The sequence below is a fragment of the Oreochromis aureus genome, linkage group 11, assembly GCF_013358895.1.
Source record: "Oreochromis aureus strain Israel breed Guangdong linkage group 11, ZZ_aureus, whole genome shotgun sequence".
NCBI classification, from domain to species: Eukaryota; Metazoa; Chordata; class Actinopteri; order Cichliformes; family Cichlidae; genus Oreochromis; species Oreochromis aureus.
In genome coordinates this window covers 30,304,752-30,332,603 of record NC_052952.1, presented here as the reverse complement: position 1 = coordinate 30,332,603, position 27,852 = coordinate 30,304,752, and the positions used below count along the sequence as shown (strand labels likewise).

The 27,852-nt window shown below is 38.6% G+C and overlaps 1 protein-coding gene across 3 annotated transcripts in view; it reads right to left on the bottom strand.

Moving 5' to 3' along the window:
* Positions 1-27,802, bottom strand: part of atg5 (ATG5 autophagy related 5 homolog (S. cerevisiae)) — a 47,721-nt gene extending 19,919 nt beyond the window's left edge. Inside the window, exons 1-8 of one of the 3 annotated variants that reach the window (XM_031756717.2) lie at positions 27,540-27,802; positions 26,944-27,102; positions 22,064-22,191; positions 19,581-19,659; positions 19,072-19,234; positions 15,865-15,959; positions 2,539-2,662; positions 775-1,049 (exon numbers count right to left, since the gene is read on the bottom strand). In XM_031756717.2, the coding sequence (XP_031612577.1) occupies positions 1,030-1,049; positions 2,539-2,662; positions 15,865-15,959; positions 19,072-19,234; positions 19,581-19,659; positions 22,064-22,191; positions 26,944-27,051 (717 nt within the window). In that variant the 5' untranslated portion in view covers positions 27,052-27,102; positions 27,540-27,802 and the 3' untranslated portion in view covers positions 775-1,029. Of the gene's footprint in view, positions 1-774; positions 1,050-2,538; positions 2,663-15,864; positions 15,960-19,071; positions 19,235-19,580; positions 19,660-22,063; positions 22,192-26,943; positions 27,103-27,539 lie in introns of those variants that run through there. The other 2 variants (XM_031756716.2, XM_031756715.2) reach the window with 2 other exon arrangements.
* Between the last annotated feature and the right edge of the window lie 50 nt (positions 27,803-27,852).

Sequence of the window (27,852 nt, the reverse complement as noted above, 5' to 3'; positions counted from 1 at the left end):
ATCCCGGCAATGATATATATCACAAAAATGTTACATTTTCTGTCAATGCTGTGAATCTCAAGCAACTCAACTTGCGTGAAGCGTTTTCAGCTGGGCGCCGTGTACCTGGAGTCGAGTGTTTTGACCGATGCATGAAATTATACATTTTTAGACGTAAGTTGTAACCGCCGCCATTTTCTTTGTGAGTATTTGTTACATGGCATGCTGCTGGGAAAAGCCTGTTCTAACGTTTGAGTCTAAGGTTTATTTTGAGCACCTGACGGCTCTTTTTTGCTTCTCATCCGTAAACTCTCTTCACACTCTTTCACTTGATTCTTTCATAGGTGGTAGAAGAGGGTTGCTGTGTTTGAGTCTGAGGTGGGGACCGGTTTCCTGCATAATTTGCATAGTACAGTTTTCTATCTGTGTCACACTTTTCATAACCAAACCATGTCCATGCTACAGAGGTAGCCCCTTGTTTAGAAATAAGGTCCTTGACTTGTTTCGACCGGTCCTTGTTTGTCATCATTTCATTTTATTTTGAAAAATCTCAACAGGCTCTTCAGCTTTATTGTGAAAGGTTTATGTGGAAAATAAGTGCACAGCAGAGCCACACGCTGGGTTTACTGTCATTGTTGCTAACGACAACACATAAAAACAGTCACTTGTCCGTCCGTAGTGTGGTTATTTTAAATATAAGAGAAAGAGAGAACTTTAAGAAATTAATATAGCCACTACACAATAGACGTTTTCATATCGTCATCCGATTTATATCGTTATATCGAACAGCCCTAGGTGGATTCATGTTTCTGGTAATACAATACAACACGTATCACTTTGGAATGTCTGTATGAACTGTAAAAGTCTTTACGGTGACACCAAGGTTAATTTCTTCTTTACAGTTTTTAATTTACTACCATCAGGTAGTCATATGTGCAAAAAGTAATAGGTGCATGTGAATATATTGGCCAGATTTTTACTTTTATAGCCATGCTTTTATTTTGGGGGACCTACACCTCTCTAGCTGGCTAGTTTTCTTCATTGGCTGGTCTATATCCTTGCGGAAAGCCCTAAATGTAAACAAGACAGAAAGAGAGTGAATGTTAAATAGACAGTTAGGCAGACGGAGGGAGAAGGGGGGCTGTTAATGGTTTTGTCTCTTTCATGCAGGTGTGTTCCTGTGGGTCCTCTGTCCTAACACACTATTGTGTCCTTATCTACTTCCTCTCTCCTCCTGCGCAGACACTGCCTGTTTAGACTGCTGCTGCTCTCTTTCTCCTCCTCTCCTCTTATCTCTTCTTTCATTATTTCCATGCCTCCATCACAGCTGCAAGTAAACTGTGTATGCCACAGGTGAACAAAGCCTTTATACCACACTAGGCGTCATTTTATTTATATGTAACTGGCATCGCTCTTTCTTTTCACTTTATTAAAAAAAAAAAAAAAAAAAAAGGATAAACATGTTGTTTGTAACTTTTTCCAAAAGTGTTCACTTTACACAACATAGCCATTATCTTTAGGTTCCAGAGCTCAAAATATGGTATTGTGGCCTTAGCAGCAATCTCAGATTACTGCCCCAAAACCTGGACATAAAGTAAGTATATCTCAGCATATTGATCAATTTCTCTCCTTATTCTTAAAACTGTAACACAGGCAAAACAGGCATGTCAAACTCAATTTACATCATGGCCCAAATATAGCCCACTTTGATCTTAAGTGGACTAGACCAGTGAAAATTACCCTTTCTATCAGTGTTAAGAGGTTCAACTACACACTGAATCCCTGATATATTCTAATATAAAAAAAGAAGTCAAATTTCAACAATACATCTCAGTTCTTTCTAGAGATGAAGGAACTCTGCTGTGGTAAAATAAAAGAAGTCTTTCAGCATGACTCTTAAATGTGCACAACAAGAGAAAAGTTTCCGTTAGCTCAAACCCACTGTAAAAATCGTACATTTTTAGAGTTGATAGTGAAAAACAGGCCTTGTCATTTGTACATCTATTTATTATTAATACAGTACCAAACACCCCCCCTCCTTTTTTTAAGATTACAGCTCACCTCAAGACTTTACGTCACATGACTTTGTCTCTTAATGACTCACCATCCCCATATCAATTCACTTTTTCTGGCAACTGCAACTATTTTTCTTCACCGAGACCATCTCATGGTTATACTACCTTATTATCTCTGACAATGAATCTCAGACATGTCTCATGTGGCAGCATAAAAAAAAGAAGAAGAAGAAGGGATCCTTTATTTTCTCCTCTCACTTCTGGAATATGGCATGACCCACATTTGATAAGAAAACCAAAGATAACACATTCTGTTACTTCTTGTGTTAACTGGTGGCGATGTTGGCATTACAGTCTTGTGTGTTTATGTTAGTGATGTTACGCTTGTCTTATTCCTGATGGCATTACCATTATCTGTTATTAAGGTGATGAGTCCAAATGTGACTATGTTGCTGACTAAAAAAAAAAAAAAAAAAAAAAAAAAAGTGAAGACACAACATTTCACCCACTCCCTCACTTCGAACGTGCCCGTGTGTACACTTACCATCATTTGTTATAGCAGCTGGGTACATTTCCTTTAGCAGGTCACCAAGGGTGTATGCGTTGCCTTCAGGTGAAACTGGTCGAAACAGCTTCTGGATGAATGGCCTGTCATTGCCTGTCATTGCCTGTAAGTAATGAGAGTAGAGGAAATTGAAAGTATAGAATCATAACTATAGTATATCAAACATGAAATTCGAGTTTTACATCAAATAAAGCAGTCTTCGGGAATAGTTCTCCGGGATTCTTGAGGGACATTCATTGCTCTTCTTTGGATGTTGGCTGCCTTCTGTTCTGTTCAGTAATGACTCTGGAGAGGCCAATCCATGACTGAGTGTTCAATTGTTTGTTGTTCTACCCAGGTATGCTTTTACTGCACTGGCGTTGTGTTCGGACAACAGTGAGTGTAGGCACTCACCGGTGAACTAATGAAAATTTCAAATTCAGATTCCCCCATTCATAATACCTGCTGCCACTGATTTTCAATCTAGTTCTTGTATAATTTGGCATACTTCAGCCTTTTCACCTCGATGAAAATAGCTTATTGACAGGTACCCTTCCAATGAGACCATTTCTGATGAGGCTTTAGATGAATTAACCAAAGACTCAGATGTCATTGCTTGTCCATAACTTCAAGTCAGACATTCAATATGGATATTCATTCCAACTTTCATGCTAAGGAAAACAATTAAACTTCAATATTTTACTCATCAGACATGTGATATTAATTTGAAAAATTCCTGGAAAATGCAGACAAAATATCCCGTAAGTGGGACATTTTAACGTGAGAAAACACCAGAGGAAATTTTAAGGTGAGAAACAGAGTTCACAAGGTTAAGACAGAGGAAGGAGTCCAAAACACTAAGCACGCAAATGCTGTGAATAAACAGTGTTCTGAGCTCAGCTGAGAATGTGTTGCTTTGATGAGCTTGACTGCTTAGAATGTGATTTAGCAATCTACTGTGTTTCAACATATGTTACAAGTGACGCTGACATGTTTTACCGATTTGAACAAGCCTGGAAATCATTAAAGAGTGCTTTAGTATGTACTTGGCAGAAAATTCAGCTTTTACCAAAACTAAAAGCTCATCTGGCTCATCCTCAGGTTCTCAGAAGCAGAGAATAGTTCAGTGAACCATAGAATTAAATGTGACATCTTTTATTGTTTCATGATAGAGAATACTCTTCTCCAAGAGATGGTTAGAGGTTATGGAGAAAGTGGTTTTTCAGTAAACTGGGTTCTTTCTCGCTGTTCCACAAAAGTGCTGCTGCAGAGTGAATAACAAATAAACTGAACAAATATTTGATCAAAAACCAAATAATGAAAAGCAGAAAACTGAAGAAAACTCGCTAATTATTATTTATCTCCGCCGTTCCTTGTTTTTCGTTTACCCACATTTTGTACATTCCTTCTACGATAAGAAATTTACTGTCTCAGTGAGACAGTTCTGGGTAAGAGTGACCGCTAAAAGCCCAACATGTAAACTAAGCAACTATTTATAGGGCAGTGAAACAAATGTGATGTAGCAAATATCCCCATGAGTGTTCATCAGAGGTCTTCAGATGCTGCACATTGCACAACCAGCCACCACATTCCCTGAGTGAGATGTGTGGGAAATTACCAGGAGGCAGCACAAAAAAAATGCAGTAGACTGTGTCAGGAGCCGATAATGGACTTTGATTCAAAAGAGTCTTTCCTGACAAATTGGCATGCCCTATGTCACAAATTCTCAGCTACTTAAAACGATGACTTGCAATAATTTGTCATTATTTTTAAAATAGTGAGCCAATGAAAACTGAACTTTCTCTTCAGTGATGAAAAATGCATGATTGGTTTTCAAATGGTAAATGGGCTGGCTCTTATGTAGTGCTCTTACTTGAGCACTCACACCGCTTTATACAACATGCCTCATTCACCCATACAAGCACTTTTTTCTACAAGTACCATCTAGTATTCATACACGGATAAATGGATCAGAGAGCAACTTAGGGTTAAGTATCTTGTCCAAGAATACTTGGGCTTACAGACTGGAGCAGCCAGGAATCAAACCATCAATCTTCAAATTACCAGATGACCTGCTCTATCTCCTGAGCTACAGCCACCCCAATATGTGATGTTAACAGCAAATAAAATAATCATTTATCAGAGAATAAATTTACAAATGGCATCACTTTACCTGTTAGGATAAAAGTTCCTTTAAACTGTACAAATCACGTAACTTAAAACCACACTTCAAAATATAAAAACATTTTTCTCTCCTCTACACCAGTCTAGGTAGAAACCCACTCTTTCTGGTTGTTCCTGTTGAAAGATTTTTTTCACTCCACTACTGCCAAGCACTAAAAGGGAAATGCTGGTTTCCACCCAACTATATAAAGTGCCAAAAAAAAAGTATTTTCACTTTTTACTCATTATTAGTGAATAATAATAATAAATATCTAGGGCAAAATATTTGTGTGCCTAAAAGTGATGTACCACTTCCATGCACTTGCAATATCTGTAAAAAGCCATACTAAAAGCACAGCTGCACAATTTTTATTCACGACACGATAAAAATATTGCAACACCCCTAGAATACCCCTCAAGTGTATTAAATGTGATTCTATACGTACGTAAGCATCTATGTTCTTTGTAAATGTTTTTCTCCCAATCGCTTCAGAATCAAGTTAAAAATTCATTAGTTCTCGTTACAGAGTGACCCGTGTCCTCGGGTCATGAGAGAAGATGCCAGGAACTGGACTCAATCCAGATGTCAGCAACTCTTTGTGACTCTCGTGTGCCATTTGATTGATGAACAGAAACATTACACCATCAAATTTTATTTAAAATGGTTGTATCTTTGACTGAAAATTAAACAATTACTGAAATCAAGAGAAGCAAACTTGTGCACCGCACCTGTTTGCAATAAAGCATAAATGCTGTATTATCCTACATGTTGTCCTAATCTATAAATGTTTAAAGTAAATTATCAAAAAGAAAGGCATTCCCATATCTGCTCGCTTTTGTATCAAGTATAATGATAAAGCGAATAATTGACTAGGATAATGGAAAAAGCATCTGCAATGGTTATATATCCTTTTAAGTTTAGATTTGCAAATTCATTAGATTATTGCACATCTCCAATTATTAAATAATGAAAACAGCGGTAGTCATAAAGTCAGTGTTTTAAAATGTGTGTACATCACAAAATAGCATCTTTTTAATTATATTGCATAAAACTATGCAATCATTCATTACAATTAAATTCCACTGGGAAATTTTGGGGGCTTTCTCTACCTGCTGAGCATTGTAAGACAATGGAAGAAATGTGTCCTCACAAAGAAAAACGTAGTACAGGCAGATACCCAACCTGAGGTGTCAAACGGAGAGTCTGACACACTATAGGGCTAATCATGGAGCCGTGAAAAGGAAACCGGCAAGGACAGGGATCGAATAACCGAGTGGTAACTACACACCACAGAGCCAGGCGTGAACCAGCAAGAAAAAGGTTGCACTAGAGGCGCGAAGCCTATGCTCAAGTTACACAGAAAAACTGAGTCACTGACAGGAAGCATGGCCTTTCGTGCGGGATCATCTCCAAGGGCCAGAGCAGAGAGAGTGTGCTAAGTGACAGCTACTTCATTGCATTTTTAAATTGGCATCATGAATTATTGAGCCAGTTGGCGTACAAAGAAGGAGCTATTGATCCCTTGGGAGAGAAGCGTGATACTGTTTGGATGAAGACACTTTTCTTTTCAGCTGGCGTGACACCTTAGCTGCTACAGCAGCCCATGACAACAAAAAGAGGGCGAGGTGTCACTAGGATTCAGGTGAAAAGAGATGAACCGCTCTCGCTGAGTGAAAAGAACAGCGGAACTCAAGACGTCGGCTAATTGATGGAGGTGATTCAATCCACCTAATTGAAGGCAAAACAATGGATGACGGCTAAAGCACTGTCAATCCATATGTGTTTCTACAGACTGAGAGAGGTGAGGGAAAGCATTACCACTGAACTCTGAGACCATCCATTGGTAAATTAAAGTTCCAACTTCATTTTCCTCAGAACTTGACATTGACACCTAGAGGAAAAACTCTATCACACGACACTGACACATTTGACAGAAGTGGGCTTTTGATACAGTGCTCACTGTTTTACTTTGGTCTCTGTGGCATCACCAACTTTTAAGCACTGAAAAACAACAACTACAAACAGCAGTTTGCCATCAATGTTTTGCAACTATTTAATAATCTAGACCAGTGGTCCCCAACCTTTTTTGCACCACGGACCGATTTAATGTCAGACAATATTTTCACGGACCGGCCTTTAAGGTGTCGTGGATATATACAACAAAATAAAATGATATGACCAAGAAAAAAACTGTGGTATCAGGTAAATATAAACGTGAATTCACTGTGTAACTTTGTGCAACTTCAGCATCCTCCTGAAATGTGCCAACAACAATGAGAGTAACATCCTCCTCTCTGCCATTTAATGCTCTCTGGTCACTATGGTAACGCATCAATATTTCTTTCAAAATAATACACACAAACTACAACACGGGAAACCGTAAATTTCACACCCGAGCCTCAACTCTCGTGGCCCGGTACCAAACGACTCGTTGGGTACTGATGATCTAGAAGAAAATACATCAATTATGGCTACTTCTCAAAAAAACATCTCAGTTAATATAAAATTTGCTAGTACCTTAGTCTGTGCATGAGGACAATAAATCCCTTCTTTTTTTTTTTATATGAACATTTTAATGCTTTTGTGCTCACAGATATAAAAAGTCATGTGGTCAAAAAACAGGAAGCTATAGCAACTAGTAGTCTTGCTAGCAAGTTATTCTAGCATAGGTAGCTCGTGCTGCCTCTTCCATAATTAAAATGGGAGTTGCCTCTGGCATGACGCACAACTGTTTCCAACAGCAACTCCATTTTCCTCAGAACTTGACATGGACTGTTACGCCTACGGAGGAAAAACTCTTTCAAGAGAAACTGACACATTTGATAGAAGTGGGCTTTTGATACAGTGCTTACTGTTGTCTCTATGCCATCATCAACATTGAAGCACTGAAAAACAAATTGTTGAAAACAACAACTACTACTACAAACAACAGTTTGCCATTGATTCTTTTGCATTTATTTAATAATCTAGAAGATAGCTTCATAAATCAACTATGGCTACTTCTTTAAAAAAAAATCAAACATATCAGATAATATAAAATTTGCTAGTATCTTAGTCCGTGCATGAGGTTAAAGTAACGAGGACAAAAAAAATGACTTTTTTTTTTTTTTCTCAAACGAACGTGTTATTGCTTTTGTGCTCACAGCTATAAAAAGTCATGTGGTCGAATAATAGGTAACAATAGCAATTAGTAGTCTTGTCTTATTCTAGCATAGCCAGCTAGTGCTGCCACTTTCATGACTAAAATGGGAACTGGAATCCAAAGTTATCCCAAGCAGAGAACAACCTAACATCAAGCGATGTATGCGAAATAACACAGTTTCTCACCAGCAACTCTCAGTCAAGTTTACCTGCACCACATGCTCTTACGTAAATATTTCTGAAGCAGAAGTCCACAGCTTTTTCAAAACTTCTCTTTTTCTTTCCATTTTCTTTCCTTTAATTCTTTTAATATCTTTTTTTTTTTTTGTATTTTTGCCTTTATTGGTTCGTGAGAATGTCTTTTGTTTTGACATCTGCACAAATCCTGCTCCAACAGTCTTGGCAGTAGCAGCAGATTAGAAATGCTGGAAACCCATTACTGTAAATGCTGCAAAACATTCTTCCCGAGTTCAACAAGCAAATCACCTGTTGCCTGTGGCACGATTACGCACAACTGTTTCCAGCATTCCCAAGTGCTGTGATTGTCTGTGTAGTCACCACCTCCCCCTCTTCTCACTCAGCCATTACAAGATATCTCAGAGGCAATAAACCTGTATTCTTCGAAGCAGGCACCCTCCGAACACCACAACAGAGGTGGCTGGAGGCGGACTGCCTGCTTTCGCATCAGGGGCTTGTGACTCAGCACTTAGTCACGGAGCAGGAACAGAGAAGAGTACCTGTACAGCAACAATGTAAACGGTCTTCAAAAACAGGATAGTAATTTTCACTTTCCGTGCAGCGAGACTGTCGGCCCCCTTTGCCTCTTTAAATCACAGAGTGGCGTCACTGCTGGAGCAGGAAGATTCACTTCGTTGGTTTCCAGTGTATGTACACACACAAATACACACACACACATGCTGAATAACATACAAGAAAAGTGCTCAAGTGGAAGCAATTTGATGACAAATCCAAATAAATGAAAAGGGCAACACAAAAACAGAAGCTTGAAAAGGCAGATGTATAAGTTCACACAGAAAGGTAATTGGGAAAAGTATGTCATGATCATCGAAAAACTATTCTGAGAATTTGTGGTTCCTTTAAACGCTTCATCCGCACATAGTGTCTAAACTTTGTGTTTGGTTCTTATTTTAAGAAATAATTTTTTTTTTTTTAAAGATATCAGTAATTAATTAAAGAGCTTGTTCATTAACCTTACTTAAATAATTTACAATGTTACAGATAGACTGGAGGGAAAAGAGGGTTTAAAATATAAATCTGTCAATTTGATCTGACCAGAACAGAAACTAAGACAGCATTCATAATAAAACAGAGGTTTAATTCTACAAATAATAATTATTAATGATGTTTTTGGGAGACAATGCAGACACACGCATACACAGAGACAAATGTGTTGTTCATGCCGATGAGGTGTCTTCATCTCCATAAGGACAGCAGGCCAGACGGAAATGAGCCCTCTGTTATTTGGACTGAGTGTTGTCATTAATTCTGTCTGCATCAAACCCAGCACATGTTATTTACACTAAAGACCACAATCTGGCTTTGAAGGATTCACTGAGGGAGGGTGTGTGTCTGTGTGTGTGTGCGTGCGTGTTTGGTAGGTGGAGGGTAGGGGTGTCTTTTTTCAGTTGAAGGCAGCCTTGTGTTAAGTCATCCACAATGACTCCTGAGTGCCAAACAGCTTTGTTCTTCTCAGCGTCTATACCATTTTAATTCTAGTCTATCTACTTTTTTTTCCAAGGCTTGTACCTTGGCTTGATTTCATCATGCTTGGTCTTGCCATAACAAATCTAGCTAGCAAAATATTATACTCATGGCAACAAAATATGCCTTGGAGAGCTGCTACACATGTTGAAACTTTTCAAAGAAATTGTTTTGTTTTTTTTGGTTGATTTTAATTCCTTTCTTTGTTTTGGCCTTTGTAGTGGAGCATAAAGCTTTTTAATTAAAGGATAAATCCAGTTCAAGATCTTTTCCCCCTAATTCTAGGACTCACTCTTCAGAAGTATTAATGTTCCACTCAAAAAGACAAATCTGAGGAGCGTAAACTCCAGCAAGATTAATGAGTTAGTTGTGTGTGTAGAGACCAAAGCCAAACTTTTAAGTGTCATGAAGAGGACCTCTTCTAACCTGGTTAGATTACTATGGTAACTGCATATTCAAATATGCATAATGCTGCATATTTATTACCTGCAGAGCAAGCTACTCTTAGCGTTTCCTACTGAAAGCAGCTGTACAAATCACTAGTTCTTTTCCCGATGACAATCTCAAGAGCAATACAGATTCTCAGTTGAAGGAATATTTTTTATTTCCAAATCTGTTGAGCCAATCTTTGCTAGATCAGTATCCATATACCGTAGTTTTCGGGTCATAAGCCGCTACTTTTTTCCCACACTGTGAACACTGTGGCTTCTACTGATGTGCGGCTAATGCATATTTTTTTTCATGCGGCCAAAAACATTTTGCCTGGTAACAGTAGACCAATCAAAATGATAAGTAGTATATATACACGGTATATATTTTTACCGGTTGTTAAGAGACGTTGTAATGTTGTTTGTGCACTGTTCCGTAAAAAAACCATAAGCAACGTAATTTGTGTGTTACCGATACGTACGTATACTTAAAGGTAGCCGTGTTACAGGCGCTGTTCAAGGGAAAAAAAGTTTGCAGTATGTATTTTTGTATGTTAGCATAACGTTTATGTTACCATGTTTATGTTACCTTACGGAATAAATTAAACGTTAAAAATCCTCACGTGTAATATTTCTGTGTAAATATCTCATATTACAAGTGAAACGCATACGGCTTAAAATCCGGTGCGGCCTGTACAAGTACAAAATTGATTTTCTTTCTACAATTAGAGCATGCAGCTTTTAATCAGGTGCGCTCTGTAGTTCAGGATTTACGGTACTCAAATACAAATGCTGAACAAATAAGTATATTTTTATGCAATCTCCTGATTTGCTGCCTGGTATGTTTCACACTTGTGGTACTGCTTAAAAATCAAAATAGCCATCTTTATTTGTCACAGATATGAAGCATAAAAAAAAGACTTTCACTTCGGCTTGAATAAAACAAAATGTTATTTCTATACATCAGCAATTTCCCCTGGTGTTAGAAATAAATGGCAGCAACAAGAGAGCACTTAGTGATACAATAAACATGTTAACTTACAAATTTACAAGTTGCTGCCTGTAGACATTTGAAATGTCCTTGGCAGACTGAGTATAATCCATTTTATGAACAATAAAACAAATGTGCCCTTTTATGACCCTGATGAAGAAATCCTGGATTAAGAAGGAAAGGTAGTAACTGCTGTTGTTATGCTGACTATGTCTAATAGGGTTCTTAGGTTTTGTTGAGCCAACCACTGCTTCTTTAACATAGGGCTAGAGACCTGTCAGCAACCATTTGGCAACCACCAGTCACAAATGGGAAAAATGTGTATTCCCTAACGACTTAATGCTTCCTGGCAACTTCTTAAGTCTCATTCATGCAGGCCTAGAGACTCATCAGCGACCTGCCAACTGTTGATCGCTGGAGAAAGCGTGTATTTTGGCTGTTTGCAGTGGTTTCTGGATGTTGCTGGAAGTTGCTAGTATGAAATTAGTTGCAAAGAGGTATACGGTGCTGCACAGAAAACCTCCTTACAAATGCTTTAGTTGCTAATAGGTTGCTGTTGTTCTGTGTGACAGACAACAGCAACCTGGCTGCAAACACAGGCAAACTACTCAACAAGTGGTTGTGAAAGAGTGAAAAGTGGTTTAGTTTGTGCTACTCATAGAGGAAAATGGTGAGTCGTTGCAAATTAGCTGGTGTCTTTCACACTAACGACAGACAACCGCAGCAATCTGCTAGTGACCAAAGCAATCATAAGGAGGCTTTTGGTGCAGCATCATCTTTGCAGCTAAGCTCGGCAGACAACCACTCACAACTAGTCAGAAACATACATTTTTCCCTTGATACCAGTGGTTGCCAGATGATTGCTAACAGTCCTCTACATCTGTGCTGTTGAAGCAAAATCCAAAGAAACGTCTGGCTGTGTTGAACTAGCTTCATACTTCTCCTCTGGGTTTGAAATGAGTTTTTAAAAACATTAAACTTAAGATGATCAGGTTTAGCCAAACATTTTCAGACACTGGATGTGTAACACTTATTGCATAATTGATCTCTTAAACTGAAACAGACCAGTCTTTCATTATTGCAAACATAGTACTAGAAGTGATGGAACAAGCCATCAAGTTAACTATGTGTAAGATTTAACAATACACCAAGAGGTGTTCTTAACTTGGCTGTTCTATTTTGATTATTACAAAATCCAAAACTGCTCCTGCTGCTATGCTGTGATCCTACAGGTGTAGCTGTGCCATGTCATATCGCCAGTGATGTCAATGTACGTTTTTACATGATATAAAAGTATCATACTGCAATATTAATGATTTGGTTGCACAACGAGACAAGCCCAAGCATGTCTGAGAACGAGAGCTGCGTGTCAGCCTGTGATGATGATTTTGTGGCTATAAAGATAGCTACATCAACAACCTCTAGAAAAACACAATACTTTGCAAAATATGTAAGAAGACTGTTACCGCTTAAGGTGCAAACACAACACTTGTTTCACCACTCGAGGTAAAGACACACTTGTCAAGCACAACCAAGGTATGAAAGCACGCGAGGAGGATATATTAGCAAAAGTAAACAAATGACTCAACCGAGCATCTCTGGATCAGTCACTCGTTGCACTCCATATGACAGGAAGAGCAAACGGTGGATAGAAATTACTGATGCGGTTACCTGGTGGAAAATCAGGGCCTTAAGCAACTGGTTACAAAGCTCGACCCAAGATAAAACATCCCAGGTAAAAAATATTTTTTAATTCACTTTTTAATTTGTGGCAATATGCATGCTGCTAAAGAGTTACAAGGTTAAGTGACTTTAGTCATAGCACTATATTACTGCACTACACCACCCTGCTGCTGCTGGCAGCTTATGACAATAAATTCACACTTAATTTAAGTAGTTTGTCACCAATGACAGAAGCTGGTTGGAAAAGAAGGATGGAAAATGCTCTTCATTTGTTTTCGCGAATAACCCTGCTGCCTACAAGCTGCAATCATGATAAAACATTGCTTTTTTAAATTTCAGAAATATCGTTATTGGAAATTTCCTTGAAATACTGTAAAGTAATTTTGTATCTATATTGCCCACACCTAGCTGGAAGTATGTTACCAGCACGTAATAAACTCAGAAAGGAATAAACGCTGCTAACTTTGTCAATTAGGAATTATTACTGAATTATCCCCAATTAGCGTCATTAACCCAACCTGTAAGACACTTTGTCATAAAGAAGCATTACAGTCTGTAGACGTAACACTGTAGAGCGCAGCATGTGAGAAAAATGACAACAAACAAACACAAAAAGGTGTCTGGTCATCTAGGTAAAGGCAAAAGGTTTCCTTTCTAAAAGCAGGCTACTTACTTAGCCACAGTTACTGCTCAGCAAAGCTGTGCCCTGCTAAGGAAACAGTACAGACATTCATGAGTTTTGGTTTCTCCAAACAATTTTTGCAAACTTCTGTGGACACTCATAGCACTTTAAGACCTTGAAAGTAATTGCCTAGCACTGCAGAAAGCTGCAGTATTTTTAAGATCATAATGAACTGATTCTGTTCCCACTCTTCTTTAGACTTTCCAGACTTTCTTTGGTTGTAAATATTTAGCAGTTTGTAAGACTAAAACCACACCATCTCCACAACAATCCAGACTTTTCAGGAATGATGCTGACATTCTCTAGTGTATTTGGAAATTACAATGTGAGCTCGTAACAGGCTTTGATGCTGCAATTGTCATGAAACCAACACAGCTCATAAATGACCATTGAAACTTTCAATTAAGTCATGAAAAATGTCCAAAAGTAGAACGGTTTGGGCTTCTTCTACCCACGAGAAGTTACATAGCTTTGTGGCTGCAACAAGTGCATGTCTGAGAGGGCGGCCTGAGCTGGTTGGACTGCATGTTTCTGTGTACCACTTTAAAGCGTCGCTAATGTTTTATTACTGAAAACAAGAATGCTTTTGTTGAAGTGTAAAATGTTTTATTTATGTGCTGAAGATGTGAAAGTAAAAACATAAGCATTTTCAGCTTTGAATTTCATGCAAAACAGTCAGCGCTGACAGTGACTGACAGCTGCTCCGTCGCCCTTGTTGTTGTGCAGAATGTAAATGCTGCCATATGTGGAGCCCAGCAGGTCTAATTAAAACTTAAAACACTTGATAATAAATCGTCATGATGGGAAATTACCAGCAGTCACAGCAGATATGGTGACGGAAAAATATGCTTAGTAGGAAAGTTCACTCTAGCATCTTACCATTACACTGAAGTCCTGCTGTGCTATTAACATCTACAAATCTCTTTCGGTTCCATAACATGACACTTGACACAGTCATTTAAGACCAGATCTATTTTTTGCACTGTTTGCCACTCCATTTTTTTCATATTATATTTCCTAACTTGCCTTGACAGACTAAAGTTTTAAATTGTTCACAGAACAACAGTGATGGGACTTTCTGCACTCACAATGAGGCATTAGACTCAAAGCAGACTGTCAACATGTTTTGCTACAAAATTCCAGATGTGTTCATGCTATTTACTTCCCTGACTGGACTGAATGATACTCTTTGGTAACAAGAAAGATAAAAACAGACTTGTTTTATGTATGTTACAGTGGTGCTACAGATTCGTCCATCAGAATGCCATGTTTTGTGTTAGAAATGCATTTTTACTCCTTCTGTGAACTGTACCAAGTACTCTAGAAGTTGTAAAGTTCATTTTCCAGACGTTTTTCGGCCATTTGTGATCGGTGTAGAAACCCCCAACACTTGACTCAAAGCGCTTTCCCCCACTGTCTGGTTTGCAACAGGCTAATGTTTTCCAGTTGCTTATTCATCCCTTCTTGTTTCTGAGCTCCAAAGGGACTTTTTACCTGAGTCAGGATTAAGCTATATCGGCATAGTGGAAACACCCGACCTGAGGCTGCTTGTCTGCCTGCACCTCCTTGAACCAGACTGAACTCTTAGGCTTACACATTGGCTCAACATGGGTCAATGAAATTCCAGACAAATTTGTGAGTGTTACAGGTATCAAATGTACAGGAACAAATGAATAACTTCCCAAAAACACCCAGGCACAAAGAATGACACGCATATTGCGAGAAATATTTTGTTTTTTTGTTTTGCTTTCATCATTTACAGAGCGACCGTTTTATCACAGGTCACGACTACAAGAAGGAACATGTAAAGCGGTGAAGTTACGGGCAGGGTTTAAGCAAACATGCATGAAAAAAAAAATTAAAACCACCTACACTCAGGTGTCAGGTGTCAGGTGAATATTATGACTGGTATGAATGCTGTTGGTTGTGTGTTCTAACAGAATGAACCAAGGCTCTTATTGTTTATTAACATTATGAATATACAAAGAAAAGGTCAGAAGAAGAGGTTAACATGGATGACTGACAAGATTTTCTTTTACTGTTAATGTAGAGTTATAGCAAGCAGAAGCAATGTTTACCCATCCTTAGGTGCAATCCTTAAATTGTGTAGGAATTATTATTTGAGGGTTTAAAATTAAAGGAAAGAAAGTTCATTTCATCAAGAGTTCTTTTCTTTTCTTTCTTTCTTTCTTTTTTGTAAATCCACAAGATATTTTAAATACAGATCGGGACTCCAAGTAACAGTTTTTGTGACCTTAACAGAAGACTACAGTAGACAGAGAGAGGCAGTGAGTAGCTGGAAGAATCATTGGTTGATTTATCTGCTAAAGGAACACTCTTTATTTTTGCACAGCCCTTTGGCACCATCTACAGGGCAGAAGGGGAAAATTTCCCTTTCAATGAATTGAAAATCTATTGTGCAAAGTGGAAATACTATGTTTAAAGCATATTTTTGTGAGGGAAAGAATTTGGTTTGTGGTTTTTAGTTTTACTCGTGTGTCATTGTGTATGTTACCTGGTATATCCTGAAGGGGATGTATCTGAAGCCTCCTTCCTCAGTGGGATATTCCATCAGCTTCCTGTTCATGGCCCAGAACTGGTCGAACTTATCTGACACAAAAACAGACGCATAACATAAAAATCACACAAAGATAAAACTAACTTTATAATAGGTCATCAGTATGCCTGTTAGACCCCATCCCTATAAGATTGCTCAAATAAGTCTTACCATTAATAAAAATTATTGTTATTACACTTTTTTCTTTAAATATGTATCACAAAATAATTCAGGCTGCTGTTCCTAAATAAATCCTTAAAAATCCCTTACTTGATTTCAAACCTTCCTTTCATTCTGAAAACTCTTCCAATTCTTGTTGTAAATCTGCTAGGCGATAGTTTGCAGAGGAATGATTTATATGAAGAGTTTCAGTCAGAATTTAGAGTTCATCATAACAACGAAACAGCACTAGTGAAGGTTACTAATTATTTTTTATGACCTTAGACAGTGGACTGATCTGTGCTTGTCCTGCTAGACCTCAGTGTAGCACTCAATACCACCTAATACATTTTATTACAGAGAGTAGAATACACCGTTGGTATTAAAGGAAATTTACTGTGCTGCTTTCAATTGTACTAATGTGATAGATGCAAAGTTTCACTTCCTCACAGACAAAAGTTAGCAACGTGGCTCCACAGGGTTCTGTGCTGTGACCAATATTTCTGACATCAATCTCTCATTTTTACTTCTAAATTAAGAAAAAAATTAGATTATTGAACAGAAACATGGCGTCTATCCAGGCATTTACTCTGGATAGCATTATCTGGCCTCCAGCAATGCACTGAGGAATCTCTGAGTCATTTTTGACCAGGATGTGTCCCTTAACACTCACGAAGCAAATGCGCAGGATAGCCTTAAATATACGCAATACTATTAAAATGAGAAACATCTGTCTCAGAAAGCTGTTCTCAAACATCTTCAGATCACTGCAGCAACAGTACTAACAGGTCCTGGGTTGCTAGTGGGCTGGGTTGGTGCTGCTGGTAGTCTCTTCTACTTAACAGACAGTTCTTCCTTTTAATGTCCCCAAATGCTTAGAGCAATGATTCTCAAAGTGTGGGCGAAAATTTAAGATGAAGATTTTCTGGTTTTTAAGTGAGCCACAGCACTCTTCACTTTGGGAATGGCTGGTTTAGGTTGTTTTTTTTAAAGGGTTTAATATTGTATGTTTTGGGGGGCGGGGTGCAATATAAAGCACTGTTGTTCAGAGTGGGTGTAACTTAAACTGAACTGAACTGAATTTAATATATGCCTAGCCTAAGACATGTGCTAGAATGAGAATGAAAATTGTTCTTTAACTCTGAGAAACACCAGTTTTCAAACACCTCAGCGCCTTCACATGGAGGTTACAGTAAAAGATAGAGACGCGTCACTAAAACTGAAATTTAGTGTCAGTGTTACTCGGGCCAACTGTCAAAGCAACACAGGAATTTAGTCTTTTAGGTACAGTGTGATCTTTCACCATCAAAATGTTTCCACACAGCATGTGCTAATGTCAAACCCCCACCTGCATCCCTGCCTTACTTTCACATGAACATTCTGTTTTTTCTCTCTCCTGGATGAAAGTTTGAGCCCTCTCTGTTTCTGATCTGTTTTGGATGTGAAAGTTTTAGTTCAGATTAAGTTTCATCTTTCACTTTCACGTCTGGGGCCAACTCCTTCTTTTTGGATAGGTTAAAAGGACTTGCTTTTTCTCTGTTAAATGCAGTTTCAAACAAAACCCTCGGTTAAAAAAAGAAGTTCATAACCTTATCTTTTAAAGAGTCTTCTAAATAAACTTTTATTTGCTTTTTTTGTAATAAATTGTGAGATTTTGTTCTTTTCACACCACGAGTTTCAGGGGAAAGTGGGAGAGAGACAAGCAGCTGAAGTTTTGCGGGTTTGAAGCCCTTGGGTTTTTCTGCAAACCTGTTCGACTCTTACAAATGCCACATGCACAGTGTGCAGTTTTGACAGTTATGGGCTAATAACAACTATAAACAAACTATCTGAGAGATAGGCATTAACAATTTTCACATCCATAGACTATGCAAACTAACCAAAAGAACCGTTAGTCGCAGACTTACTTGTAATAATATTCATATAAATGGCTTTTGCTACTTTAAGCAGAATTTATTGTTCAGGATGGGTGGTGTGTTCGCTGTTTGCCCCAGTCCAGGGATACCCCGTGTGCCTGCAGTGATCTCTGTTGTCAAATGGAGGCAGGGGAAAAGCACAACCAGTCTGTGGGTCACTCTTGCTTTACTGTTTTTGCTCCATCAGCCAAAAACACTCTTCTCCATGTCAGCCAGCCATGGAGAAGAGTGAAGTTATAACATACAAAGAACTGAAACTGAGTGTTGACAACGACGAGAAGTGCTCACTTCAGCCACTTTCTGTGCTTTTCATCCTGGATTTTTTGATCTTTAAGGGTTTTTTTTTTTTTGGCAGTTCTTCTTTTCCTGGTGAACTCTGCTGTAGTTTCGGTCCACTATCAACCAGCCGGCATCTGGGAGAAGTATATGTCATCTACTTCCAGCGATGTAGATGTAGCATTTCGGAGGACTGCACAGGACTGCGCCAGCAGTCGGTATAAATCCCTCTCCCCACCCTCTCGAAATGGAAACGTGTAGACAGACGGACACATTTGCAGGACTATAAATTCCACTTTAGACATTTAGATATAAGCGTGACTGGTCTGGAATAACATTTGTGTGCTCTAATAATAACTAAGAAGTAAGTAATTATACAGAAAACCAAGATGACACATTTGCTGCTGACTGATCCAAAGGGCGGCTGCATCCCTGGTGGTTGAAGTGTTTATAGTTACCATTTTAATCAGCTTGACCAGCAGACATTCCAGGCACATCATGTTGCACACTGGGTTGCGATTCAAAGACGAGCACAAGTTTTATAACAAACCACAAATCAGAGGCATCCAGTTCTCCCTGACACCTCTCCCAACACAAGCTTCGACTGTTCTATAAAGCCGGTAGGAGACTAATCTGTTTGGAATGATGGTGTGGAAACACAGAGTGGTGGGTGTTTGGAAAGAAGTTTCCAAACTCAGACCGTCCCTCTCTTTGGTTTGTTTGTGTATCATGATCATCTGCCAATCTGTTTGGATGTATTCTTTGTGTGCATGTCAACGCCACACCCTGAAATGGGCATGTGCGTGTGTCTCACCGTTCTGCAAGCCCATCCACAGCTGTTTGTGGTCTTTCTTCTGCATGTCATTGACAACTTGGCTCTTGTGCTTCAGGGCGTCGGCCTCCTTGATGCTGGACATGAAGTGAGCCTCTATCACAGAGCTGGATGGGCAGTGGAGCAGGTCCCGATCTGGAAAATTCTGACATATAAACATGGCAAAAATATTTAAAGCTCGATGATGGGGATACCACAAGAAACAGGAAAACATGTTCTCAGAGCATTTTTATTTCATATCTTCAGACAAAGCAAAACAATTAACTGGCAATTAACTCACAGTCTTTTTGTCTCTGCTTTGGTTCACCAACCACAGTAATCCTCTTCTTTCATCACTATTTCAATATTTTGTTGTATATTTATTTTTAATATTTTGTATTGTATTTGTAGCTGAGCAAGTAAGAGGTTTAACAGAACTTCATGCTTCTAGAAACAAATTTGATAGGAGCGCTAAGACTTATCAAAACAATAAACTTGTGATCAGCTATTACCTTAAAGTGCACAGTGATGCTCCAGGGTAAGACGCTGTTAGAAGCATGGAGGTCAAACAAGACTCCAATCGGATAGTGCCTGTATCCATGAAATGCAAAAACAAAATTATGGTACAAGAGAAAAACTTGTTGAATGTTTGTGTTCAGCATCAGAGGGAATATTTGTTCCCAAAGCCAAGAAACTAGTTTTACCCCTATCTTTGGGCTTGGAAACGTTTAAGCTGATCAGTTGCATCACCTGTAGACAGCAGAGTAGACAGGAAGTAGGGAGAGAGACTGGGAGGAAAACACACTGGAGGTGGCCTAGGACTGACTCGAATCCAGGCCCCTGTAGAAGCCTTTCAGCTGGTGAGTTATACTAGAGATCCAACTTACTTTAGTCTAGTCACATCTTTACGTAGATCATTTTATCATGACTTTGTTTCACATAATCCCATGTAACATTTTTTTTTTTTGCGCAGTGGTTTTGTAAGTTTAACCATAACACATAATCATAACAGTTTTAATCCTAACTTCCAATGTTTAGAAAAGGAATCCTAACATGCTTCGATGTTTCAGAAATGAAGAGGCTTTTCTTCATCAGAGCCTATAACAGGGGTCGGCAACCTGCGGCTCCGGAGCCGCATGCGGCTCTTTAGTCCTTATATTGCGGCTCCGCCTGGTTTGGGAAAATAAATTAGAAGTATTTAGCTGAAGTGTATTTTATTTATGTTAGTTCTTTTTAACTCGTAGTTCTAAATTGGAAGATTATTGTGATATTGAAGTATAAAAATAAAATTATATTCTATTATTTTTTTCATCGCTCAAAATAAGAGTCACACTCGCGGAAGGTGTACCCCCAAACGCTTGCCGTGCATTTATCGAGACTTTCAACCCCAGGTAGGCCAATTATGGATCTTCGGATCCACATTATGTCAGCAGCTGTTCTCCACCGTGAACTATGTTAAAAGACAAACACCGTTCACGCCTGACAGATGACAGCTTACAGTCCTGCGTAAACTGACTTCGTATAGCCCCGATTTGCGGACTCTGTGCGCAGAGGTTCAGGAGCAGAAGTCCCATTGTAAACAAATCACGGCAGACCCGACGATGTTTCCATGAGCATGCTTTTGAGCATCTCTTTATTGAGCACTTTTCACACACGGTTGCTGTACGCATACAGCCGGCTGTAGCTTTTCAGCTCACAGCCCGACATACACCACCAACAACACAACAGCACAGATAGCGCAGACGTAAAGGCAGCGAGGCGTGATTGCGGGTGTCGCTCAGGTGCGTCCGCCTCCCCTGCAGCAGCGCTGCAAACCACGCCCCGCCGCACGCATTAACCAGGTAAAATACATATTTAGGCAGAATTATATCTATTTTTCATTTTTCAGCAGCATAGTGCTTTTTTCCAATTATTTTTTAAGAGTCAGGTCAAGGCTCCAACAGCCCAAAGGTGATATAAGGGTGGCGGCTGACAACAGTTTTTGTTTGCTACATGGATCATTTTAGTTCAGCTGGGTGTCTTTCCTTTTGTTATATTTCTTTAAGAGTTTAAAATGTGTTGATTACATAAATATAATTTAATTTTCTCTGTTGCACTTAATGGATTTCATAAGCAGCACACCTTAGTTGTTCACACAAAGCATAAAGATAAAAAACAATATATACAGTGTTATCTTCATTTTAGATGTCAAAAAGTATTTGCGGCTCCCAGTGTTTTCTTTTGCGTGGAAACCGGGTCCAAATGGCTCTTTGGGTGTAAAAGGTTGCAGACCCCTGGCCTATAATAATGCATGCATTTCATGTTTGCACTCATAAGCTAATCATACTGGTTATCATAATGGTTAAAAGGCTAAAATTACTTTTCTATATGACAACAAGTAATTAATGACTACTTTTTTATTTAGTGATTTACTATTACTTAGCCTGTGAAATAGGCTGATCATTTGTGTTGCACTACTGACATCTTGTGGCTACATGCTGTAATTCCATCTTTATAACTGGCTCTGATTTTAGCAGTCAGTAGGCAGAAAAGAAATGCAAATACTGGCAAAAGCTTCTGTGCTGTTCCTGAATGATTAAGTTGATAGTGGCGTGAATACATAGTCCTGACCGCGCAACGCTTTAGAGAACATATATGTTTACACAAGGCAGCAAAACAAAGTGCAATTACATCAAATAGATTATTTATTCCCAATGAAGAGATTTGACTAAATTTATTTTCAAGATGATGCCTAAATATAACATTAAACCCCAACCCAGTTTCCAGATAATACTGCTACCTTTAATATGGTCTCAGTCTTATAAAGTAGGACAATAAACTAACTGGATCAGCCAAAAGGCATTTCATCAGTAGACATTTCTATAAAAAGAATCATGACAGCAACAAACTTTAAACATGATAAGCAGAATGCCAAACCACCATCTCATGACTGGAAAAGTAAAACTCCATTGATCCACTGATTGAAATCAGTTCAAACAACAGCAGTTATTCTCACCATTTGAGTGGCGTTCCTTCGTACTCGAACCACATCTCCTCCACATCCTCTGCTCTCATCACTTTGAGGAAGTGTTTTTTCACCTTGTCTGTGACCAGAGTCAGGTAGCTCACCCTGGGTAACAGCAGCTGATAAAGTCAAGAGAACAGAGGAAGAGGTGCATTAATAAGGGACAGTCTGTTACTCTGAACTACACGGTAGCCGTGGGTTAAATTTAGAAAGTGCACATTTTTTGACATAATGAGCAGATATATTGTGTCTCTGCTTGGTTCTTTGTGTATCAACATCCAATATTACAGATGAGGAAAATATACTAACACAGTTATGAATTAAAGACACCTATAAACAACTGAATGAATTATTTTGTTATTTTTTCCATTTACTGTGACATATCATATATGTCACATATCAAGACTAAACAAAATCCCTGAAAAATTGCAGACGACAATCTGTAGAGTAACTGTAGCGTCATGTCATAAATGTTTTTGGCGCATGTGAGCTATGTGGCATAGCTACGGCAACTACATAGTAGCTGCTGTTAGATCACAATCCCTCAATTCACTAGAATCAACCACAATCAAAGACTCTTAACACTTAATTTACATGGATACCCTGAGACTTGAAGTACAAGTTGGTCATGTGTGGGTTGAGGTCAAAAGCAAGAGACTTTATATGACAACTCCGTCTTGAAACCACCAATAAAGCCCTTGAAGTCTAAACCCCCTTTTCTATTAGTACCTACTAAGATCAGCTCACCACGGTTTTCCATTAGGTCATAGTTTCTGGTACCAAATACTAAAATAGCACCTGCTCAGCTGGGGTTCCAAGCGATCCGAGCCTGAACATGAGTTTAAAAGAATTTGTGGGTGGGGGGGGGACTTGTAAACAAAAATTTGCATAATCTATGGCCTGTATTCACAGGACTTCTTAGGACTTAAGAGTAGCTACTAGTGATAACTGCGATATACTCTACCCTAAAAATAAATCCTGACAGAGGTAAAAGTTTTTAACACAGCACCACAGCCCTAGAAAGAGCTCTTAATGTGAAAAAAAATGTTAGCAGTGGACAGGAGGACTTTTAAAAGGAGGCTCATCAACAGAGAAGGAAATGGTAGAAAGACAAAGTGTAGAACTACCATTTCCCCTCCAAGTGAGGAACAAATTCTCAGTTTACATATTCGAGTTAATTAATTGGCTTGGGTTTGTTTGTTTTTTGTTTGCTTTTTTAATTTGAGAAGATCCAATTATCACTAAAGACTGCATAAAAGAACCATAAACACAAACCGAAGCTGGCATATTGATATTCATGGTGTGCTGATTAACTCACATCAATCAATGTAGTTAGTTTGATGCAAGAAAACACTCCACTTGACAAACTTCCAGTAGCTGCTGGATGCCTTTAAACAGCAGAGCAATTTTATCTTTTTTTTTTCTTACAGGCTGTACAGCAGCTGATTGAGACAAGGTGGAAATAGTAGTATCAGAAGTGTCAGAAACCATAAAATGGAGTTATAGTGTAGCAGTAATTACTTTGATTTGTTAATGTCAGTGATCTCATTATCGTTTACAGCATTTTCACAGTCTCAAACTATTACACACTTCATTTAAATTACCATGGTGTTGCTGGTGTAAGTTTTAAAAGCTCATTATTTATTTTCCTTAAGATAAACAGATAAACAGAGTAACTTACAAAATATCCCAGAACGGTGTATACACACAAGCAAAAATTATAGGAATGTCATTGCACTTCTGCACAGACTGGTTTGTGATTCCAAATATTGTGTAAATATTGTATATAAGCTCATTTATTCAACTGAAATGTCCATTACATTAGATCAGCGATTGGTGTGCAGTTCAAGTGCAATCGTGTTCCTTGAGGGAAGTCCAGGTGTGCTTTGAGATTTTGTGTCAACCATGCAATGAAAATATTTAAAAAGTAATAAATGAGACTGAGGTTTAATATATTTTTACACATCAAAGTGTTTGACTGACAGTAAGGAGGTAAAACAGATTTCTTTCAAAGGTGGAGCAAATTACACCTTATTAAATTGTATGCATCATGCTAGGTCCAGATGCTGCAAATATGCAGTCCAAGTACTTTCATCTGGAATTATATAATTAAAAGAAGAACTGATAACTTAGTGCAAATGAAATGGTTTTTTTGCAGTTGGAGGCAATGCATTAAGAACTCTTGTGTAGGCACTTTTTTGCAGCCTAAAAGCTTCTGAAAGTTAGATTATTGTGGGTTTAACAAGTTTACTAAATAGGGTAACAATCCCAGTTGTTGAGATACAGTGGTCCCTCGTTTATCGCAGGAGTTACGTTCTAAAAATAACCCACGATAGGTGAAATCCGCGAAGTAGCCAACTTTATTTTTTACAATTATTATAGATGTTTTAAAGCTGTAAACCCCCCTCACTACACACTTTATACAGTTTTCTCAGACAGGCATGAACATTTTTACACTTTTCTCTCTTGTTTAAACACTCTCAGAGTTCAACCTTTTGAAGAAAAGTAAGTCCAGTATTATAGGGGCAGGGATAGCACAGTAGGTAGAGTGGTCGCTGTCGGACCCTGAGGTACCCCTGAGCAAGGTACCGTCCCTACACACTGCTCCCTGGGCGCCTGCTTAGTGGCTGCCCACTGCTTCACTGAGTGAATGGGTCAAATGCAGAGAAAGTAATTTCCCCACGGGGATCAATTAAGTATATATTATTAGTAGTAGTATTGTTATTATTATTATTATCATTATTAGAATGAAACCAAAGATCAAACCCTATTTTCAGGTCCAGAACATGGGAATAGAGCAGTTGCCAGAGAACTCAACATTAATGAATCAATAATACAGAAGTAAAGGAAGCAAGATGAGTTGAGTAAAGTTCGACTTATCTGACTGTTTTGTTTCGCTTAATGCACCTCATAATCCGCTGTGCCTTATGGTCCGAAAAATACGGTAACTTCTACCTTCCTTTAGCATGTCCAGAAGTCCAGCTTTTTGTGCGATGGTTAGCATCTTCCTCTGCCTTTTGGGTGCTACCGCAGGTGCCTTTGACGGTGCAAAACGTTTCGTCGACATTGTTGTGTTTGTTGGGGAGAAAACTTACAAACATACAGTACAGCACTTCAGAGTCACACTGCTAGCGATAGAAGATTTATGTATATTTGACAAGCTGAACGCATTCTGTACTGTACAGGAGACACGGCACGAGATTGATTGACAATGGTCTACAGCCGATCGGGACGCAGAACACAATGTGTAAAACAGCGAGCCCCCGAAAAGTGAACCGCGTTATAGCGAGGGACCACTGTACTGGTATACAATCTTTTGTAAGAAAATTATCTATATGTACTTGTATTTGTTTTTTTATTTTATATGATTTTTGTCTCCTTTTTCATTTATTTGTAAACCACTGAGTCTGTAACAAACACTGATACAGCAGACATATACAAAAGTCATGAGCCACCCCTCATTTCTTTTATTTTCTTTAGATTAATGGGAAATGGGAGCTGCAAGTTATTGAAAAAAGTGCAAACATACATGGAAATACATTATATAAGAAAAGGAATTGAGTTTCCACAGTTCTACCAAGCTAAAAATCAGTATTTGGTATATCTGGTCTATTCGGGTATCCTTCTACAGCATTTGTTATTTAGGATCATTGCCACTCGATGCTTTCCTAATGGACCAACATCTGATGGCATTTTTCTGCAATCACAATTCCAGCAATTTTGACCAGATACTCAACACACCTGGCAGAAATGTAGCCCGAAACCGTGACAGTCTCCAATGCATTTTACAGATACACGCTGTTCTACGTCTTTCCTGACCTCCTCTGTACATACTGACAAAGTTTGATTTCAAGTTTGGATTTATCACTCCATAATATGTGTTTTCAGTCCATTTCTTGTGTAATTTAGCATACCTCATCCTTTTCTCCCAGTTTCCCTTCCTTAAGAATGGCTTCTTGACAGCCACCCTTCCACTAATTTCTGATGAGGCTTCAGTGAACAGCAGATAGACCAACTGAAAGATGACATGCACCTCTACTGTGTCAGGTCTTTGCTGTTTTCTTTTCTATTTCTGAAAGGCGTGAATTTCAGATGCTTCTTATCTGCTGCAGATAGTGTTTTAGGTCTACAACTTCCTCTTCTGCCTTCCATCTACCTACCATTTTCCTGTGCGCCACACTGAGGTAAGTCATGTTTTCACCTAATAGTTATATGGGAATCACTTTATTGGTGCAAAAATACTATTTTATGCCTGTCAAAATGTGTTACCCTTGGCAGTATTTATAGATATAAAATAAAGTGATGTGAACAAATGATTTGTTTTCCTCCAACAACACATTATATAATTTAAAACAGGTTCCTTCCTAAATTTATTATACATAGATACAACACTGATTGATTCCTTGAGTTAGGTTTTTTGCTTCTTTTATGTTTGTATGATTCATTGGACAGTGTAAAGTGGTTTAACATATATATATATATGTTAAACCACTTTACACTGTCCAATGAATCATACACCTATAATCTATGTAGGTTTGTCAATTCCACTATTGTTTTCGGTTCAGGTGAGACCACAGCTTGGTCAGCTACACCTCCACACTGAGGTAGTTAGTTCCTTCATTTTGCTTTGACAACTGTTTTACATCATTCATAGAACTCCTTGCTGCTGAGTAGATCCTCAGAATGCTTATGAATATGGGCCGTGTATCTTTCTGTAAGCACCCTTACAAAAGTTAAATAAGAGGCTTCCTACTGACTGTGTTGTCTGAAGGACTTCCTTGAAGCATGCTTCGTCAGCATTAATCTCCAAAAACAAAAGTTAAGTCAGGCCTAGATTTTGCATCATGTTAGATGAGAATAACTGTACTTACATAATAAGCCTCGGCTTCTCTCTCAGTAACCTCATCCTGGTTCAGAGTGAAGCAGGTGGGTATCCGGCCGAACCAAACGTCTCTCAACACGTCCTTGTCATCTGCCATGCTGCTGCTCCCAGTGGCACATAAAGAATGAATTCCCCAAACAGATGCCTGCTTCCGAAGAGATAAAACCGTCCTACTGTCAGCAAAAGATCGGAGTATGGCTAACAAGCAAACACTGACAAAACTTTCAGCATCACAAACGCTGAACCTCAGTTCAATAACCAGTGCAAGTTAAGCTAGCACCACGTTGACGCACTTTAGGTTTGAGTAACTTGGATATCTCTTAAGTAAATTGCCAGTGAAGTTATTACTAGGTTACAGTTCAGTGATAGGTAGCGACCTATCTCTTAGACTTCCAAAAGAACTCCAAAACTGTCAAACTACGCAGCTGTAGACCAAAAACTGATGTTAGCTCGAGGGCTAAGTAGGCTAACTTACCCAATGGAAACATAATAAAGAAATGTTTAAAGTCCAATTACAAAGGTACTGATAATATTTCCCACAGACAGAAATTCTTACTCTATGAGAAGGAGATGGGGAAGCCTTACTTTTTAGTCGATGTTCTGTAGATATATTGAATGGAAAAAGGGCCTATGTTGTCATTCCCCTGCTGACACCGGAAAAACAGCTAAAATATCCCGTTTACCGCAAAACAGCGACCACTGGCGACAGCTATCTTTACTAAATCAACTACAGAGACATACCAAATGATCTGCAATTTTACGTTGAAAAAGACACTAAAATTTTAAAAACAAATATTAAATGCTTAAAGTATTTTAAAGCGTTGTAGGTTTTGCATCCACCCCCCACCAAATAGCTGAGTGGTAAAGAGAACCGGGGGCGACGCATCATCAGTACGCG